Below are 21,635 nucleotides of genomic sequence, written 5' to 3'. Positions count from 1 at the left end.
TTACAGAGGATGTGGTGTGCCTTGGATCATGTGCCGTTCCCTTTCTTCTCCAATCTTTTTTCTTCCCATCATTCTGGTACAGGTTGATCTTTATCTCATCTGTCCATAGAATACTTTTCCAGAACTGAGCTGGCTCCTTGAGGTGTTTTTCGGCAAATTTAACTCTGGCCTGTCTATTTTTGGAATTGATGAATGGTTTGCATCTAGATGTGAACCCTTTGTATTTACTTTCATGGAGTCTTCTCTTTACTGTTGACTTAGAGACAGATACACCTACTTCCCTGAGAGTGTTCTGGACTTCAGTTGATGTTGTGAACGGGTTCTTCTTCACCAAAGAAAATATGCGGCGATCATCCACCACTGTTGTCTTCCGTGGACGCCCAGGCCTTTTTGAGTTCCCAAGCTCACCAGTCAATTCCTTTTTTCTCAGAATGTACCCGACTTGATTTTGCTACTCCAAGCATGTCTGCTATCTCTCTGATGGATTTTTTCTTTTTTTAGCCTCAGGATGTTCTGCTTCACCTCAATTGAGAGTTCCTTTGACCGCATGTTGTCTGGCCACAGCAACAGCTTCCAAATGCAAAACCACACACCTGGAATCAATCCCAGACCTTTTAACTACTTCATTGATTACAGGTTAACGAGGGAGACGCCTTCAGCCCTTAGAGTCCATTGTCCAATTACTTTTAGTCCCTTGAAAAAGAGGAGGCTATGCATTACAGAGCTATGATTCCTAAACCCTTTCTCCGATTTGGATGTGGAAACTCTCATATTGCAGCTGGGAGTGTGCACTTTCAGCCCATATTATATATAATTGTATTTCTGAACATGTTTTTGTAGACAGCTAAAATAACAAAACTTGTGTCACTGTCCAAATATTTCTGGCCCTAACTTTATGTATGGTGAGTAAATAAATACTCACAACTGGCCCCATAAGTCGTGCTGCACATAATAATGCAAACAGGCAAATATATGCTCAACTCAAAAGGTACCAGGAGAAGAAAATATTTTATTTCTTGAAGAGGGTGCTTCTAACCTGCTGTTAGTTTCCCTTTAATGATAATAACATCTAACATTTATAGTTGGCTACAGGTCCTTTTTAAGTAGACACTGATAGAAAATCTCTTTAAAGGGGTTGTCCAGTGCTACAAAAACATGGCCACTTTCTTTCAGAGACAACACGACTCTTGTCTCCAGTTCAGGTGCGGTTTGCAATTAAGCCCTATTCACTTCAATGGAACTGAGCAGAAAAACCCTGCCCAAGCTGGAGAAAAGAGCAGGGCTGTCTTTGGAAGAAAGTGGCCATGTTTTTGTAGCGCTGGAAAACCCCTTTAAGGAACAGTGCCCAACCAGGAATTAGAGTTATTCCTATAGCGTGCATATGAATTTATTATCCACTACAAAAAAGTGGCAACTTCAATTTGTATTCCAGATTAATTAAAAGGTACATTGCCTTAATAAAACATTGCCTTAATAAAAAGGAGGAAAAGACAACAACATTACATAATAGAATGTTTCTAGAAATCACACATTATACAATATAAGGCCATGTTCAGACCTTGTAAGAGCCACGGAACGGGCGGTCTCAGAAAAGATCATCCCGGCCGGTACTGCAGTACCAGCCAGATGATCTTTAGCACCACTGAGTTCTGATCTGCGCGCGCCCGCATCAGAACTTTCCACTGCGCACTATGGACCAAGCGTCCGGAGCCGCTCGCTCCACAGCATGCACTGACAGGGTTTTCTGCGGCTGCTATTCAATGAATAGCGGCCGCATAAAACTGATGTCAGTTTTCTACGGCGCCGCTAGGGATCCCGGCAGGAGAGTATACACTCCGGACTGCAGCACAACGTTAGTACCGCAGTAATCACGTCCATTGCAACAACCTCCGTGATTACCGTGGAACTTACCTTGTGTGAACGTAGTCTAAATCTACTAGATTCAATACCTTGTATGAGCAGGAGAAGGGAACTGACTGAACAGATTTCTGACTTGCAAACATGATTTCATAAACACAGCTCAGCTCTCTTTTCTCAGATTTTTCCGGTACAATGAAACCTGAACTGAAATTAGCTGCTATGGGCAACTAGGACAATTTTAGTAAATCTTGGCTAATGTTCTCAATTTACTAATACAGTGGTGCCTTGGATTACGAGCATAATTCGTTCCGGGACCGTGCTTGTAATCCAAATCCACTCTTATACCAAAGCAAATTTTCCCATAAGAAATAATTGAAATGTAGACAATTGGTTCCACACCCCAAAAATCATTTTATAATCATTATAGCAGCAGTGTGTATAGCTGAGTGTGAGAGCAAGCACATTATAGCAGCAGTGTGTATAGCTGAGTGTTGAGTGCAAGCACATTATAGCAGCAGTGTGTATAGCTGAGTGTGAGTGCAAGCACATTATAGCAGGAATGGAGAGGATGGGAAACACAAGGACTGATAGAGACTGCAGGGAACATGAAGGAATAAGCAGGGCAGATGTGGACACAGTATAGCAGCACTCTCTGTCCGGGGAGAGAGGGGTTAAAGCTATAAAGAGATTACCCCCACAGTCCTGTCCCCTGATGCAAGCCCCAGCCCGAAGTGGATCTGCTATAAATTGGAAGGTGAGAGAGACTTCCTGGGTCAGAGTACTGTGCTGCAGACCCCGCTATGCAGGCCATGCCACTCCTCCACTCAAGCTCCCACCCAATACCAGGAGCTCTTAAACCAAAGCAATGCTCTTAAACCAAGTCACAATTTTGAAAAACTGTGAGCTCTTCTTGCAAAATGCTCTTAAACCAAGTTACTCTTAAACCAAGGTACCACTGTATTGTCTAATTTTTAAACAGTGCAGTCTGAGAACAGACAGTCTTCAAAAGATTTATCACAATGTCTCAGGCTGTTATATCTTGAGGGTCTCTTAACACCTGCTGTTCTATGGCTTTTCACGGCCACAAACAAGCATCAATCAGAGAGAGAGAGAGAGAGAGAGGCACAATTAACTGAGCGGCCTGTAGGAAACTGATCCTTGTAGGAAAATAATAAATAGTAAACAAAGTAAACTTACCTATCCTCATGCCCCATAGCACCGCTACCAGTGTCCTACAGCTCTCCTAGCTGCAACATCATGACCCCGGCTCAGTGACTGCCCGTTCAACCAATCAGTGACTGGGACAGGAGACTTGCTGACTCGCTCAGTTGGACCATGGCACTGTAGCTGAAAGAGTCGGGTGTGCGACATACCCGGATTTCAGCCAAAGATAACAGCCGCCAGCAGCCGTCAACCGGACCCGGGAGCAATGGTGGCACGAGGACGGGTGATTTTACTTGTTTTTATTTTCTCGTCCCCCCCAACCCCCCTATTTTTGCTATTTTGTGTGGCTTGCTCTTTAAATGCGTTGCTATCAGCTGCACATCCCCTGTATACACAGTAAGATGTACGGCTTGTAAACAGTGATTTAGAGGGCTGCTTAAAAGATGTAATCAGCCAATGAGCCGGCAATGTCTTGCTCCTTGGCTGATCGCAGACATTTTTACATGGCCAATTAGCAGCCGAATGAGTGTTTCTAGCAATGATTGTTGTTGATAAATGGCCAATGGAAAACGCCCTTTAGACCAACAATTACTTGGCTTACTTTACTCTGAGATGTTACACCACAATTCTGTCGCACAGACTCCAACAAACCACACCCCTCATTGAGTTAGGCAGTAAAGTATATAAAAGGTCATTCACATTTAGAAGAGATTTCGGACTATCAATGAGATTCAGGAAAAAACTATGAGGAAGCCAAGAGATCGCAACAGTATTTTGCTGAGAGTTTTGAAAAGTGAAAGAGATGCTGGGAGAATTGTATGTAATCCCAAGTTGCCTACTCTGACGGAAAGTGAGACGTCACTGTGCAACGTATCAGATTTCTTCTTCAATGAATGTTAATAATTAAAGGAGAAGTCCGGTCATTTATAAAATCCGACAGCCGGCGGTGGCAGGGTGGAAATGGATTACAAGTATTAACTTACCCCCACCGTGCCTGCAGTTAGCGGCGGGACCAGCCTCGGGACTCTGGGATCTCAAACGCTGACATATCACCACCCGGCTGATGGACTGGTCGCTCAGCCAGTCAGTGACTGGGGCGGGACGCCCTCCAGTCACTGGCTGAGCGGCCAGTCCATCAACCGGGACAGGCCTTTTTCTCCCGAATCATGACATCATCACAACTCGGGCGGAAAAAGCCTTCCGGGGAGAGTCCCGAGGTTGGTCCCGGGGCATGGGGTACTAGTACTTGTAATTAGAGATAATGGAACAGTGCTGATGTTTAGGTTCGTACGAAATCAAACCATCGGTATTTGACTCCTGCAGTCTTCCCATTTTGTGGTGAAGGTGGAGACAGCCCGAGTCCCGCCTGGAAAGCGGGAATACAATCTATGGCCCAGGCTGTATTCCTGTTTTTCAGGCAGGACTCGGGCTGTCTCCACCTTCCCCGCGGAACGGGAACACTGCAGGAGTTTAATACCGATGGTACGAGTTTGTATGAACCTAAACATAAGCACTGTTCGATCATCTCTACTCGTAATCAATTCCTCCCCTTCCCCTGCAGGATTTTATAAATCAACGGACTTCTCCCCTAAATAATTTCTGACGAGAGTCTCCCTCTAATCTTTGTGTATTTGTTGGTGCCTCAGAAGCCCAGATTTTTGGGCAAAGCCTTTTAAGCATGCCAGGCAGGTATATGGCTTCTCCCCAGTGTGAGTTCTCTCATGTCGTACCAAGTCAGATTTTTGGGTAAAACTTTTCCCACATTCCAAACAGGTGAAGGGGTTCTCTACATTGTGTATTCTCAAATGTCTCATGAGCACTGACTTTCGCAAAAAACATTTGCCGCACTTGGGACAGGGGAATGGTTTTTCCCTGATGTGGGTTTCCTGATGACAAATAAGGCTGTCCCTTGTAAGAAACCACTTTCCGCATTCATTACAGAGAAACTGCTTTTTGCTGCTGTGAACTGCCTGATGTCGGACGAGCTTAGACACACAGGAAAACTTCTTTAGGCACTCTACACACCGATATCGATTGTAACCGATATGGCGTTTCTGGTGCACCCTGAGATAAGCTTTTCGTTGAAATTTTTTGTCACACACAGGACAAGAGAACAGTCCATCACTTTTGTGATTTCCATATTGTGAACTAAGACTTAGATTTTCCCCAGTGTTGTTTTGCTGAACTCGCATTCGATGATGGCTGGAACTAGAAACAACATTGGGAACGCCACTTAAAGTCCCTGGTTTTATACAATCAGACAGAATTTCTTTTCTCAACCTGAATGGATGGATATCGGAGATAGGATTTAAAGATTTATTGGGGATGCCATGTGTTTCTTTTACGTTTGGAAATGTAACATGGTCTGTAGGAGGAGTCCCAACGTTAAATTCCTCTCCTGAAAATGTAAAAACACAATTTCTTAAAATCTGAAGAGAAGCCGATTTATAGCAAGTGACATGTCACAATTACTTTTATGTGGAGTTTGTACCCAATAGTCAGGAATTATGGGGGAGATTTATTAAACTGGTGTAAAGTAGAATTGTCTTAGTTACCCCTAGCAACCAATCAGATTCCACCTTGGAATGTGGAATCTTATTGGTTGCCGGGGGCAACTAAGACAATTCTATTTTACACCAGTTTGATAAATCTCCCCCTATGTCTTTTGCTCATAGGAGTGAGGTGGAAAATGAAACTTTAAAGAGGCATTGTCATAAACCAATAGGTATTGTGATTGCAAGTAACTTTGTAATAAAAAAAATAAAATTCTATGTTAAAATCAACCTTAAAGAGAACCAATGATGGGGCTTTTTATTTTATTGTTATGCTTTCATTTAATTACCTATTACATAATTTTTTTCCCCTTTAAATGTAATTTTTTTTTTTAAGGGTCGTTCAGTAGCTATATAAATTTTTTCTTTATGGGCTCGCACTGGCTCTTTTCAGAGTCAGAGCAAGACCGGAATTTCCCAGCATGCAAAGCGGCAGGTAGGGCTCCCATGATCCTATCCAGCGCAAGATCGCTGCTTATTACTAAATGTCCCTGTACTACTCCCGTACTGTATTTATGAAGATATGGACTGCCTTTGCAGTCTGTATCTAAAACTTTACTTTAATCCTGTGTCCAGATGCTGTAACGCCAGGCGCCACCCTCTTTGTGACGTTTCTGCGTACTGGCACTGGAACGCAGTGAAGTCGCCAAGATGGCGTTGCCCAGCGTTACACCACAGGAATAGGTAAAGAATTAGATACAGACTGCAAAAGCAGTCCATATCTTCATAAATTCAGTAAGGGAGAAGTACCCTTTTGTAATATATGTCTCCCTTTTTCTCAAACTAAAGTCCATCCTTCCTCCACGTCTTTTCTTTTTTAGGGTGGGTTCATACTGAGGAATTCTTGCGGATAATGTCTGCGGAATTCCGCTGTCTGTCCGCGTGCACGACTGCGCGCCTTTCCGCCGGCTTCATAGACACCATTCTATGGACCGGCGTGCTCCGCTATCTGCCGAAAGAAGTGACATGTCACTTTTCTTTCGGCTGATAGCGGAATACGCCGGCCCATAGAATGGTGTCTATGGAGCCGGCGGAAAGGCATGCAGTCGTGCACGCGGACAGACAGCGGAATTCCGCAGACATTATCCGTGAAAATTCCTCGTTATGAACCCACCCTCAAAAAGAAATAGAGACTAAACACAGGAAGTGACCTCATCCCTGTCCTTTGGACAGAGATAAGTATGCTGGGAAGTTGGCAACATTTCTATTTTATAATGGAACAATCCAACAGAGAATACCACTGCACTCACCGGGTCAGGAAGTAGATGCTTTATTTCAGGAAGATATATACAACATATCGATGCGAGCCAGTTGAAGTGCGCAAGCGCGAAACGTTCGTTGCTCCTTTCTGTGGAACGCACCTGCATATGTTGTATATATCTTCCTGAAATAAAGCATCTACTTCGCTGACCCGGTGAGTGCAGTGGTATTCTCTGTTGGACTGTTCCACTATTACTGCATCCACAAGCACCACCCCAGCGAGCCAGTTGTCATCGGTGCTGTGTCTGCGAGGCCTGATTAGCCATAGTGCCTGCTCTTTCCTTCTCTTTGATGATTTTTTGTTTCTATTTTATTACAATGATGAGTGGACATTTTATTTTTATGCAAGCAGAAATATAATTTCTATCATGCCACAACAGCTATAGTATAGTAGTTAGGAGACACAAGAAAATTCTGAACAGTGACATAAAGAAAAAAAAAACTATTGTCTTGACTTAACACACAGCTTTTGCTTACCTGGGCAGGTTTCCTCCACTTTATATTGTTGACCACTTTCTGCACGAGTCTCTTCTTCTCTGTCACTACCTTCAACTTTAATATTACAGATATCTTCATTCTAAAGTTATTGAATATGATAAATGTGTGAATTTCAGTTAAAGGAGATCACTGAGACTTTTACATTGATGATCAGAATAGGCCATCTATGTTTAGCTTGTGCGGCCTGACCTGCCACATCCCCTTCATCTTTTACAATGACACATTGGCTTGTCCAGTTCACGTTAAAACCCACCGATCATAAATCTGGGTTGAAGGCTCCATTCGATAACAGGACAAGAAACATTGCATGCAACATTTTTGTTACAGGTAAAATCTAGCAAAATGACGGACACAAGCAAGAAACCAACAAACTCAAATCTGTTGCAGATTTTGGTATTGTCACATCTCAATACTAGGAAGTGGCCACACACGGGGAATCGGAGCGGCGGAAGGCAGGTGGCAGTGTGGGAGCCAGGGAGGTAAGTGGATGTGTTATTTTTTTGTTTTACCCACTCCTTTCCCTGCCATTCTTAAAAAAGGGGTCCTGGCCGGTTTACCCCTTTAATGTCCCCTTTAATAATATAACATTAAGCACAGATCAGATTTTATTTAGTAAACTTGAACTCATAGTAGAACTTACCTTGTAATCATAAAGAATATTGGGATTTTCCTGTTCTGCATGCTGTGGATAGGGAGGGGAAAGACATCTCTCTGAACTTTTCTTATTGGATCCATCTGTAGGATACAAATAGAGTGACTGAATAGGTGGTTTATGTGATGATCAGATGATTGGTGTAACTAGGAGATTGCATAGGTTTACAATAAATAAAGTACTTTTTTTTACCCATTAAAGTAAGGGTCCGGTGATTATCCGTGAAGACATCTTGGTACAGATCCTTATGTCCTTTCAGGTACTCCCACTCGTCCATGGAGAAATAGACAGTGACATCCTGACACCTTATAGAAACCTGACAAACATTAGAGCACATCATCATTCAGACAGCTCTCGGGCATTACTGTATAATGTCCCAGTATTCCCAGCAGCGCTCACCTCTCCTGTCAGCAGCTCAGTGATCTTCTTGGTGAGGTCTAGGATCCTTTGCTCATTCTTTGGCTCGTGTACCATGATGGAGCTTTGGGTTCTTTTGCATCTTCCTGCCTCGTGTTGGTCACTGGTCAGCTTCACAGACTTTTCTATGGGTCCATAATCCTACGCAAATTAAATATAATTTAGGATCGTTGCTGTTATACTTCTCCAATTTCTATTCACAAATGATAGAGAAGTGCTGATGTATGAGATGATCTGCAGAATCCTTTACCTGTCCAGTCAGCAGGAAGATGATCTCCAAGGTGAGATGTAACAGCTTTTCAGTCACGTGCCCTTGGTATGTGTTCATCTTGTGTGCTCTACAAACCTGGTCAGGATGCACCAAGCATGAAGTATCCTCTGTAGAGACATATAAAGAAGACTTTAGATTCTGACATCTATTGTCTAATATTGTCTTAAATGTCCTCATAACAACACAATGGTCTTGGATTGTCAGCAATAGCTCACTGCTATAGGGCGCCATGATTGTTGCTCGTTGTCTGGAGTCCATCAGCCCGTCTATAAGGGCATTTACTGAGGTTGTCATTGTAACTGATATAGGGGACTGGGCTATCACTTTTCTGGATCACTGTAAGGGCGGGTTATATGGGATAAACTATAACTTTCTCTATGTGGCAGTACAGGGGGAAGGGGGGCTCTTCAGCTGTCACTGTCGGGGTTATTAGGACGCTGCAATTATAACACATCCCTATGTGTAATGGTTTAAAGGGTAAGTCTACTAGGAGCCCTCTTACAATAAAACATGCAGTGTTCCTATGACAGGATCATATAGACCTAGAAATATTGCGGCACTCACCACGTTTGTAGTAAATCCATAGTTCCTTTATTGTTTAAAAACGAATCATCGTAACAGCAGGTGGGACGCCAGTGAAAAAAGCAAAGTGTGTTGCCGGTTACAGCTGTTTCACGCTCTCAAAGCGCTTCTACAGACCTATGACAGGATGCACACCCCCGCCTACACCATATACGCCATCATATTCAATGACGCTACGCACTAGGAATAGGCACTTCGTTTGGCTTTTCCCTCTAGCATCCTATAATAGACTATAATTGTTTAGCTAAGAATTCTGGAACATTTAGTTTTGTACCTGTTCAGTCCCAGTCTGATTTAAAGGGGAAATACTTTCCAAGTACATCCATATAGACTACACAAACATGGCCACCACCAAGTCACTGCAGGTTTATTTAATGTTTATATCCTCTAGTCCTTATGTGGTAGGAATATTGCCCAGCACCCCCTGTTATAGTTCCCAGGACGGTAGTCCTTGTGAGTTGAAGGACCTTTAATGATGTCATGATCATGTGATCAGTCAGCTGTGTGGAAGGAGTTACACTCCAAGCTGTGCTGCTGCTGGAGCAAAAGGACCTTAGACTTTGTCATGATCATGTGATCAGCTATGTGTATGGGAGGAGGGCGACGAGCCCAAGAACTCTCATCTCTTCTCTAAATAGAACCTGGAGATTGTCCGACCAACTAAAGTGTCAGCCAAACACGTGTTCAGGGGGCAGCTACCGGAATCTTAGGTGTTTGGCAGGATTTAAAACTCCTTAAGGGTTCATTCACACGTACAGGATCCGCAGCAGATTTGATGCTGTGTTCAGTTATTAAGATCAAATCTGTTACGATACGGTGTGTGAAGCTACCCTAAAAGTCCCTTTCAACCTACAATAATCCAGTCTTGATGCTGAAAGACTGTTTACACGAATCAATCTGCAAATTTTTAGCGAACAACCAATGACGATTTGAGAACATGTTGAAAGATCACAATGAACGATTTCTCGCTCGTAGCTTGATCGTTCGCAGTGTTTACACGAGCGGATTTTCGCTCAAATGCGATCGTTATTGCGCAAATTCGAACAGTAATCGTTCCGTGTAAACGCACCTTTACAGTCTCAATTTGAACTGCTATAGCAGGGGTAGAGAACCTTGACTTTTCAGCTGTTGCAAAACCATACCTCCCAAGTGTGCCTCTTTTAGAGGGACAGTCCCTGCTTTTGACCCTTGTCCCTCTGCCCCTCTTTGCCTCTTACATGTCTCTCTTTTTGACCTAGAGATGAGATTGGCATTAATAAAAATAATGAAAAAAATAAAAAATAAAAAAAAAATTAAGAAAATCAAATATGGTTAAATATTATACTTTATTGACACTACATCCATAAAAACACCCATTAAAAACAAAAACCCAAAAAAGAAGGGAACTCGGTACCAGCTGAGTGTGGGATAGTTGGTGTATAACTATACAGTCCTAGTGCTGAAAATATAGCATAAATACATAATTGTACAAACCAAAATTTGGTACTCAAAAATAGAATATCAGATCATACATGTATAGCACTGGACATAAATGAAAAAAAGTATAGAGAACATATATGGAAGGTGAGAATCAAATAAGTAACTGGTTAATGGACTGCAAGAGGTAAATAAAGTGCAAGTGCTCAGAGCTAATCCTAATAAATAGCAATAATAAATATATTAGTGAGACACATGCATAAAGTAGTACTCTGCAGTCCATGCACCTCACCATACCCGTTCACCCATAGGTACAAAGTAACCCCATACCAGGTGCGCCTCGACGCACGTTTTGCTGCTCGCTTTATCAAGAGGCTGGTTTGTACAATTATGTATTTATGCTATATTTTCAGCACTAGGACTGTATAGTTATACACCAACTATCCCACACTCAGCTGGTACCGAGTTCCCTTCTTTTTTGTGTTTTTGTTTTTAATGGGTGTTTTTAATATTGGATGTAGTGTCAATAAAGTATAATATTTAACCATATTTGATTTTCTTGCATTTATTGTGGGTGGTGAACTTTATAGGTGTTGGTCAGTTAAGTTTTTGGGTTTCACCCCCAAGGATGATTCTACATATTTAGTCACTTTCTGGGATTTGTAGGTGTATTAAACTTTTTAAGTTACTCTAGAAAGTATCTGGTTTCTTACTGTATAATAAACCCAAATTTGCATATTATTCCATCATGTGGTGCAAGCTGGATCCTAAAAATTGTTATATACAGGCAAGAGACATAGGAGGAGATTTATCAAACATGGTGTAAAGTGCAACTGGCTCAGTTGCCCCTAGCAACCAATCAGATTCCACTTTTCATTCCTTACAGACTCTTTGGAAAATGAAAGGTGGAATCTGATTGGTTGCTAGGGGCAACTGAGCCAGTTTCACTTTACACCATGTTTGATAAATCCCCCCCATAATGTCCACATTCACCCATCATTTTCACAAATATAATCTGTGGTAATCCGTATTCTGAAGATCCACAAAAGAAAAAGGGGGAGGGTGGCATAAAATGATGTCACTAGATGTCCCAACCAGTCATGAAAGAGCTTAAATGGTGATGTCATAGAATTGCTGAACACAACTGCGGATGGTTTTTTGGACCGCATTACAACCAGACCTATTTTCTTACATTGCAGATTGCGGATCCCCAAAATCAGAGGATGTGTGAATTGCTGCATATGAATTATTGGGTTACAAAATACTCTGTGTTTGCGGATCCGCAGATACTAAAAACTTATGCAGTAGTTATAATAAGGCCTGAACCAAAAATGGCCCTCTTTGGCCAATGCAAAAAGTTGGGAGGTATGCTAGGCATCTCTGGTATCTAGGCAACCACAGGTACTGGGCATCTCTGGTATCCAGGCAACCACAGGTGCTAGGCATCACTGGTTTCCATGCAACCACAGGTACTGGGCATCACTGGCACTCAGGCAACCATAAGTACTAGGACTCAGCGGTATCCAGGCAACCACAGATACTAGGAATCACTGGTATCCAGGCAACCACAAGCACTACTGGTATCCAGGCAACCACAGCTACTAAACTTCACTGGTATCCACGCAACTACTGGTTCTAAGCCTTAATGGTATAGAGGCAACAAGAAGTAGTAGGCATCAACTGTGTCCAGGCAACCACAGGTATTGAGCTTTACTGGTATTTAGGCAACCACAGGTACTAGGTATCACTGGTATCTATGCAACCACAGATACTAGGTATCAGTGGTATCTATGCAATCACAGGTACTAGGTATCACGGGTATCTATGCAATCACAGGTACTAGGTATCACTGGTATCTAAGCAACCACAGGTACTAGGCTTCACCAGTATCCAGGCAACCACAGGTACTAGGCTTCACCAGTATCCAGGCAACCACAAATACTAGGATCATTGGTATCAAGACAACCACAGGTACTTTGTCTCCCCAGTATCCAGGCAACCATAGGTACTAGCCTTCCCCAGTGTCAAGGCAACAAGAAGTAAAAGGCATCACCAGTATCCAGGCAACCACAAGTATTAGGCATCACTGGTATGTAGACAGGGGCGGTCTTGGCATTTCTGGGGCCACAAGCGAAGTTATGTCTGGGCCCCCCCCCCCCTCGACACGCACTCCACAACAATAGACCGCTGTGTGCTGCCCCCAGTAGTATATACCCCTTGTGCGCAGCTGCCAGTAGTATATACCCCTTGTGTGCTGCCCCCAGTAGTATATACCCCTTGTGTGCTTCCCCCAGTAGTGTATAGAAGCCTGTGTGTTCCCCTAGTTATATATAGCCCCCCCTTGTGCTCCCCCAAAAGTATATAGACCCCCTGTGTGCTGTCCCAGTTGTATATAAACCCCCTGTGTTCTGCCCCAGTCGTATATACCCCGTGTGCTGCCCCCAGTTGCATATACCCCCTGTGTGCTCCCCCACTAGTATATAGACCCCCTGTGTGCTCCCCCACTTATATATAGCTCCCCTGTGTGCTCCCCCACTTGGATATAGACCTCCGGTGTGCTCCCCCACTTGGATATAGACCCCGTGTGCTCCTCCAGTAGTATATAAACCCCCTGTGTGGTTCCCCCAGTAGTATATAGACCCCCTTTGTGCTCCACCAGTATATAGATCCCGGGGCGCTCCCCCAGTAGTATATAGACCACTGTGTGCTCCTCCAGCAGTATATAGACCCCTTGTGTGCTTCCCCCAGTTATATATAGACCCCCTGTTTGCTCCCCCAGTTATATATAGACCCCCTGTGTGCTCCCCCAGTTATATATAGACCCCCTGTGTGCTCCCCGTTATATATAGACCCCCTGTGTGCTGTCCCCAGTAGTATATAGACCCCCTGTGTGGCCCACCAGTAGTATATAGACCCTCTGTGTCTTCCCCCAGTAGTATATAGACCCCCTGTGTGCCCCGCCAGTAGTATATAGACCTCTGTGTGCTCCTCCAGTAGTATATAGACCCCCTGTGTGCTTCCCCAGTAGTATAAAGACCCCTGTGTGCCCCCCAGTTATATATAGACCCCCTGTGTGCTGCCTCAGCAGTATATAGACCCCCTGTGTGCCCCACCAGTAGTATATAGACACCTCTGTTTCCCCAGTAGTATATAGACCCCCTGTGTGCCCCACCAGTAGTATATAGACCCCCTGTGTGCCCCACCAGTAGTATATAGACCCATATGTGTTCCCCCAGTAGTATATAGACCCCCTGTGTGCTACCCTAGTAGTATATAGCCCCCCTGTGTGCTCCCACAGTAGTATATAGCCCCCCTGTGTGCTCCCCCACTTGGATATAGACCTCCTGTGTGTATATAGACCCCATTCTGCTGCCCCAAGTAGTATATAGACCCCCTGTGTGCTGACCCAAGTAGTATATAGACCCCTCTGTGAAGCCCCAGTAGTCTAAAGCCCCCCTGTGTGCTCCCCCAGTTATATATAGGCTCCCTGTGTCTTCCCCGTTATATAGCCCCACTGTGTGCTCCCCCAATTTATATTGACCCCCGCTGTGTGCTCCCCCTCCCATATAGTATATAACTCAATAAAACAAACACTTATACTCACCTGGGTCCGGGCGTCTCCTCCTCTCTTCACTCTTGCGGCCGCAAGGGTTTTCCCTGCGGTCACAAGAGGCCGCGCTCCCCTTGTCCTGGCGCAATGCTCCAGTGATGTCACTGGAGCACCGGCACCACAAGGACAGAGCGGCCACTTGTGACCGCAGGGAAAACATTTCAACAAGAGTGACTAACAGGAAGGGAGCCAATAGCTCCTGCCCTGTCAGTGCTGCTGCATGTAACTGTGAGCGCTCATTACGAGTGCTCATAGTTACAGTTCAGATCGCAGAAGCGAGCGGGGCAGCGGCCCTGTCTAGCGGTCTTGAGCACAAGAGAAGAGCGGGGCGTGGGGGCCCCCCTGGATGTTGGGGGCCCCAAGCGGTTGCTTGGGGCGCTTGGTGCCAAAGACCGCTACTGTATGCAGACAACCACAGGTATTAGGCATCACTGGTATCCAGGCAACTACAAGTACTATGCCTCACCGGTATCCAGGCAATCACAGGTACTAAGCTTCACTGTTATGCAGGCAACCACAGGTACTAGGCTTCAACAGTATCCAGGCAACCACAGGTACTAGTAATCACTGGTATCCAGGCAACCACTGATACAAGGCATAACTAGTATCCAGGCAACCACAGCTACTAAGCTTCACTGGTATCCAGGAAACCACAGCTACTAAGCTTCACTGGTATCCAGGCAACCACAGGTACTAGGACTCACTGGTATCCAGGCAACCACAGGTACTAGTAATCACTGGTATCCAGGCAACCACAGGTACTAGTAATCACTGGTATCCAGGCAACCACTGATACAAGGCATAACTAGTATCCAGGCAACCACAGCTACTAAGCTTCACTGGTATCCAGGAAACCACAGCTACTAAGCTTCACTGGTATCCAGGCAACCACAGGTACTAGGACTCACTGATATCCAGACAACCACAGGTACTAGGACTCACTGGTATCCAGGCAACCACAGGTACTACATATCACTGGTATCCAGGCAACCACAGGTACTAAGTCTAACTGGTTTCTAGGCAACCACAGGTACTAGGACTCGCTGGTATCCAGGCAACCACAGGTACTAGGCATCACTTGTATCCAGACAACCACAGGTACTTTGTCTCACCAGTATCCAGGCAACCACAGGTACTAGTAATCACTGGTATCCAGGCAACCACAGAATCACTGGTATCCAGGCAACCACAGGTACAAGGCATCACTGGTATCCAGGTAACCACAAGTACTAAGCTGTACTGGAGTCAGGGCAACCACAGGTACTAGGCATCACTTGTATCCAGGCAACCACAAGTACCAGGCATCATTTGTATCCAAGGCAACAACAACTAATAGGCGTTACCAGTATCCATGCAACTGGTATGCAAGCAACCACAGGTACGAGGCTTCATTTTTTATCCAGGCAACCACAGACACCACATGTATAAGGCGTCACTGGTATCAAAGCAACCACAGGTACTAGGCATCACTAGTATCCATGCAACTGCAGGTATTAGGCCTCACCGGTATCCAGACAACCACAGGTACAAAGCACCTTAATGCACATTGGGGTTGCTTTCTGTTAGACATATTCCTCTGATACAGCATGTGATAGTGTTGTTTTCATTTTGTGCCTTGCCTTTACCCTTACTTTTGGGAGCCTGTGTATTGAAGTTTACCTGTTTTTTTGTTTTTGCACCTCCATGGGTACTTTCTCTGGATGTATTATACGGGCTAGACACTTTATTGCAGTTTATTGTTATATGCAGGGTTGCTACCATATTTGTGTACTGTATTTTGCACTTCCACTTTGTATGACTATTTTCTTCCTCCCATTTCATACTTTCTGAGTTTATTGCTACATATGTGAACTAATAAAGAAAATATATCATTTAATGACATTTGATTATGTAATGTTTTGGAGGGTATTTCCTGGTTATAGGTTGAGGTAAATCACTGGTATCCAGGCAACCATAAGTACTGGGCATCACTGGTATCTAGGCAACCATAAGTACTAGGCTTCAGCAGTATCCAGGCATCCACAGCTATTAAGCTTCACTGGTATCCAGGCAACCATAGGTACTAGAAATCACTGGTATCCAGGCAACCACCGGTACTAGAAATCACTGGTATCCAGGCAACCACAGGTACTAGAAATCACTGGTATCCAGGCAACCACAGGTACTAGAAATCACTGGTATCCAGGCAACCACAGGTACTAGAAATCACTGGTATCCAGGCAACCACCGGTACTAGAAATCACTGGTATCCAGGCAAACACAGGTACTAGGAATCACTGGTATCCAGGCAACCACAAGCACTAGGCCTCACCGTTATCCAGGCAACCACAGCTACTAAACTTCACTGGTATCCAGGCAACTAGAGGTTCTAGGCCTTAACGGTATAGAGGCAACAACAGGTAGACATCAACTGTGTCCAGGCAACGAGAGGTATTAAGCTTTACTGGTATTTAGGCAACCACAGGTACTAGGCTTCATCAGTATCCAGGCAACCACAAATACTAGGATCATTGGTATCAAGACAACCACAGGTACTTTGTCTCACCAGTATCCAGGCAACCATAGGTACTAGCCTTCCCCAGTGTCAATAGGAATCACCAGTATCCAGGCATTGAATTGCAGCATAGGAATTAAGGGGTTACAAAGTACTCTGTGTTTGCGGATCAGCAGATACTAAAAACTTATGCAGTAGTCATAATAAGGCCTGAACCAAAAATGTCTCTTTTTGGCCATCCATAAAGTTGGGGGGTAAGCAAAAAAAGGGGTATGGAACCTTGGCTCTCCAGCTGTTGCAAAACTACAACTCCCATCATGCCCGGACACCCAATGCTTTAGTGTTGGCTGTTCAAGCATGATGGGAGTTGTGGTTTTGCAACAGCTGGAGAGCCAAGGTTCCCTACCCCTGTGCTTTAAGAACATCTCTAAATTACATCCATCAATCATGACAGCAAGGCTCCTACATTCAGTATGTGTGATGTGCACTTACCAGACCCACCGTCTTTCTGCTTATGTTTAGATGTAGTAGATATTTTGTGTTGCTGACATTTTTCTTACAATCAAAAAGTAACTCTTTTTATAATTTACCTCTTATACTAAAAATCTGAGAGCAAGGAAGACTGGGACTTTCCTGCATTTTGAGCATGACACATCAAAGATCATGTGACAGTAGGACTTTTGGCCCCTTCAAACTCCAGGTTCGGTGCAGAGATTCCACTGGGAACCTCCGCCAGCGGATGGACTCACGCACTTCCACTCTCCGCGCCTCTCAACTCAAAGAATTAACATGTCAATTCTTTGAGCGGAGGTGTGCGAGCCCTCCCATTTAAAGCCATAGCACGAGGGATTCGCAGAGTCCGCGTACAAAGGTTTCCTGCAGAATCTCCGCAACGAATCCGTAGTGTGAACAGGCCCGCTTACATTACAAGAATGAATGACCTTTTTGTTACAGGATTTCTCATGTATCTACATGTGAGCAGAATGAAAATAAAATACCCAGATTCTGGCCTGACCTTACTCAAATCATTAAAACAGTTACTGTTTGATCATAAAGGGAATATAATTTTTTCACAGCCAGAATGATTTAATTTAATGAGCACATAAAGAATGAAACAGGCTCATGTTTCACCTAAATGGCTTCAGATACCCTGGATGAAGCAGAGCAGGCAAACTGTAGAAGAAACATAGCTAGCTTTTGGCCACCTTCTTCAGGCCCATAGAGCCGAGTAGATCAGCAGCACACATCTTTGAACATTGCTCTGTTTTAACCAGGGGTACATGAGATCATTGGAGGTCCCAGCAGATAGGAGAGTTGTGATTTAGGTAGAAAATAAAACCCTGTATCTTGATCAATAAGAGTGTTTCCAATGGCATTATAGCCAGATATTTTCTTTAGTTCTTAGAAGCAGGGCAGTTGTTTGGCCTTGCCCTGCTAATGTCCCTTATGCAATAAAATTAATGGCTGGAGAGTCACTTTAAATATTGGTTGTTTATTGTATTTCTGATGTCATAAAACATAACTGCGTCTATGACAGCATAAATATTCTTTGCATTGACATCTTGATCATTTTTTATAATTAAAAAAAAAAACCTCCATGTATTCATTAAGTTATTGTAAATAGGTGGACATATTATCCGGACTATAGCAGACAGTCCACACAGCTGTCTGGTGCTTTACCTAAGAGATGAGCCCATATGGTATTAAAGGGGTGATCCAACTTCAAATATGTGATTGCTTTTCAATCGAAACTTCCCAAGAACGGACACGTTTCTAAACAAATAAAAAGTTTATTGTTTACATTCCACATTTAATTATTTTATTTATACATATATATTATTTGTATATATATTATAATAAACTGTATATATATATTTGTAACATAACATTGTTTTTTTAGTAGTCCAAAAACGAGCTGTCACCCTCCGTATCTAAGCTGGCCTGACTTGAAGGTGTCTGTGAAGAGCGGGAGAGGGGGCTTCGATAGGGGGATTCTATAGGTGAATGTGGCTGACTAGGAGGGGCTGGTAGTATAGACGGATCTGAAGACTTGTGTTGGTGGTTAGGAGGAATGTAGGTTGGAGAGTGCCTGGAGGTATGAGGATGGGAAGGTTCATAGGGATAATAATCGGGATAAGCAGGTTGGTAAGTAGATGGGGAAGTATGAGCCTCTGGTGTGTATGAGTAGGTGAGGTGGGGGGAGTAGGAAGATGGAGACTGCTGGTCCAGAGAATGCATCTGAAGCAACTCCATAATCTTCATTCTAAAAGCCCACTTCTTTTCCGGAGAGAATTTCTTAGTCACGGCCATAATATACATGTAGAAGTGATAGTCTGCATCTTTCTCTAGTTCTTGATGCTCTCTGACAATTTCCTGGGAGGTTACGGGGGAATTCACAGTAGGAATGGACTGCTTCTCCTGCGGTCTCCTCTTTGGGGGCTGTTCCAGATGGGAACTTTCCATTATCGGCAAAGATGAGGTAGCACCAGACCTTGGAGCTGCAGATGTGACAGACGACTTAGGCTCCAACTTTGATTCCTTGTCTCGAAGGTTCCCAGAATGGCTGTAAAAAAAAAAGGTTTCCAGTCATGCGAAATCTATTAAGAAGCGAGGATTTCCATGCATACATCTCTTATAATCAATGCTAAAACTCTAAGAACAAAAGAATAGATTAAAAAGGAAGACAAAACTTGCCAGTCCCCTGACTTTTGCTTCCAAACTTGTCTTCGTGCCTCCAAAACAGGCTTCAAGAAATGGAGCTGGCGGAAGTACAAGTATGTCTTCCTCTTCACTGCTGGTCCCCCACTCTTCTCTGCTTTCCTCTGCTGCTGTAGCTCCCTCCTATAACAGTCCTTCAAAGAACGCCATCTAGTTTGCAGATCTTTCACTGTTATTTATATTAAAAATAAATTAATTATATTACTGCCACAGCCTCTTCATTACTAATCTGGAAGCTTGGACAGAAAGTATAATACAGATGACCTATGGGGCAGTATACTTACATCGTCGGTCTTTGATCTTTGTATGTAAGTCATCCCAGTCTTCAGCCATCTCCTGACATACTCTCTCCCATGCATGGGACCTCTTTAGCCGGTCCATGTAACTAGGATCCCTGGCATCCCAGATGGCCGGTTGATGGGACACTGCAGTTATCAGGCTGTTTACTTCAATATAGCCTCGACTATCTGACATCCTGGAATAAAGAAAATCACAGAGTCACATAACAAGCAATTTTGTCCACTAAGAGGCTATGTTCACACTACGTAAAACAACGGCCGTACTTTTTGCGAAGAGCAACATAACCTTATCCGATATGGGGTCCCGGCCAGAGCGTATACACATCGCGGAATGGCCGGTCTGATATGTTCTGTGAACATAGCCAGAAAATGTAATGTACCTTGTTGCAGATGGTCTTTTCCGTGTGTGTGAGAAAGTGCTGGCTCTGCCGTTACTGTTTCTCCTACTGGGGTAAAAAAAAATATATATTTTTTTAAAAAAAGTGACATGGGTCTAACTGTTAATGGTCAATGTATGGGGCAAGTTATGACCTGTACAATGGATGGGTGAAGATTTACATACTTCTTAACTTGTGAAAGAGTCCCAAGAGGTTCTGATGTTACTGTAAAAACGACACAAAAACATTTGTCAGGAGCAGCATATCAGGTCCACCCATTTTGACTGAACTCTTGTCTCTGTAAAAGGGGATTTAGAAGCAACTGCGCCTCTCGGAGCTGCTGGGTCAATGTCATATTCATCAAGGAGCAGCTTTGCACAGGAGTTAAAGAGGAATTTTTTTTTCTTCAAATCAACTGGTGTCAGAAAGTTATACAGATCTGTAATTTACTTCTATTTAAAAAATCTCATGTCTTTCAGTACTTATCAGCTGTTGTATGTCCTGCTGGAAGTGGAGTATTTTTTTTCTAGTCTGACACAGTGCTCTGTGCTGACACCTCTGTCTGTGAGAAGAACAATCCAGAGCAGTAGCAAATCCACAAAGAAAACCTTACCTGCTTTGAGCAGTTCTAGTCACAGACAGAGGTGGCAGCAGAGAGCACCATGTCAGCCTGGAAAGAATACAGGAAGAGTACTGGAAGACTTGATATTTTTAAATAGAAGTACAGTACAAATCTACATAAAAAAACTTTGACACCAGTTGATCTGAAAGAAAAGCAAAACAATGTTTAACATTTAGAATGTGACATAAAATCAAGAAAACAACATGAATAATGTACGTGTCAGACTAGTACATAAAGAGAGAGGACCCTGCCAGCTAGGGCTTACAATCTATACCTGACAAATACTGACATTACCTCCTTCATATATAACATATGATGAATACCAATTTCACTGCTACCGTGATTCTCCGAAAATAAGACAGTCTTATATTATTTTGTTCCCCTAAAAAATGGGCTAGGGATTATTTTCCGGGGAAGAGCTTTTTTTATTTTTTCCCCATGAATGACAATCATACATTTATGCTTAAACTAAAAATCTTTTATTCAAATATTCAAATACAGAAGAATCATGTTAACAGCATAAGTCTCCAAACTCTGCATTTCAACATTAACTTCTCGAGATCTATTTAATTTCTGATGTACATTAACTGGTTATGTACCCAAAAAAACACAACAACATTTATTCAAATACTGTCATGTCATCATCTTCTGGAACATCATCATAACACTCCAAATCCTGAATTTTACTGTAGATTTCTTGTGATTCTATTTCCTTCAGAATCATGGGCCCCAACGTCTCATGCGTAGCAATGGCGCTTTCCTGAAATGAACACCTCTTGTCTAGGTAGCCTGCTTGTAGCGCTTTGGCAACGCAACTGTCCGAGATTTTCTCCCATGAATTCT

General features: G+C 43.4%; 2 protein-coding genes across 3 annotated transcripts in view; both read right to left on the bottom strand.

The window, feature by feature from the left end:
• Nucleotides 1–21,635, bottom strand: part of LOC138800063 (zinc finger protein 420-like) — an 80,051-nt gene that overhangs the window by 17,968 nt on the left and 40,448 nt on the right. The window lies entirely within an intron of this gene.
• On the bottom strand, nt 4,538–9,732 carry LOC138799596 (oocyte zinc finger protein XlCOF8.4-like). 2 transcript variants are annotated; one of them, XM_069981022.1, is made up of 7 exons: nt 9,239–9,732; nt 8,654–8,781; nt 8,386–8,544; nt 8,179–8,302; nt 7,975–8,069; nt 7,314–7,413; nt 4,538–5,422 (listed from the first exon to the last, which is right to left on the bottom strand). In XM_069981022.1, the coding sequence occupies exons 2-7, from the start codon at nt 8,729–8,731 to the stop codon at nt 4,641–4,643; spliced, it is 1,338 nt and encodes a 445-aa protein (XP_069837123.1). In that variant the 5' UTR covers nt 8,732–8,781; nt 9,239–9,732; the 3' UTR covers nt 4,538–4,640. The 2 variants fall into 2 exon arrangements, with proteins under 2 accessions (XP_069837123.1, XP_069837124.1); XM_069981023.1 differs by having other exon boundaries at nt 9,531–9,732.

The sequence above is a fragment of the Dendropsophus ebraccatus genome, chromosome 8, assembly GCF_027789765.1.
Source record: "Dendropsophus ebraccatus isolate aDenEbr1 chromosome 8, aDenEbr1.pat, whole genome shotgun sequence".
NCBI classification, from domain to species: Eukaryota; Metazoa; Chordata; class Amphibia; order Anura; family Hylidae; genus Dendropsophus; species Dendropsophus ebraccatus.
The sequence above is the reverse complement of the archived record's forward strand: the minus strand, read 5'-3'. Positions and strand labels throughout refer to the sequence as shown.

Excerpts from the sequence above, each read along its gene's own strand:
- LOC138799596 (XM_069981022.1), bottom strand. The coding sequence starts at position 8,731 with ATGAACACATACCAAGGGCACGTGACTGAAAAGCTGTTACATCTCACC. Across the intron at positions 8,303-8,385 it reads CTGAGCTGCTGACAGGAGAG|GTTTCTATAAGGTGTCAGGA; the intron begins GTGAGCGCTGCT and ends AATGTTTGTCAG. Across the intron at positions 8,070-8,178 it reads CCGGACCCTTACTTTAATGG|ATGGATCCAATAAGAAAAGT; the intron begins GTAAAAAAAAGT and ends TGTATCCTACAG.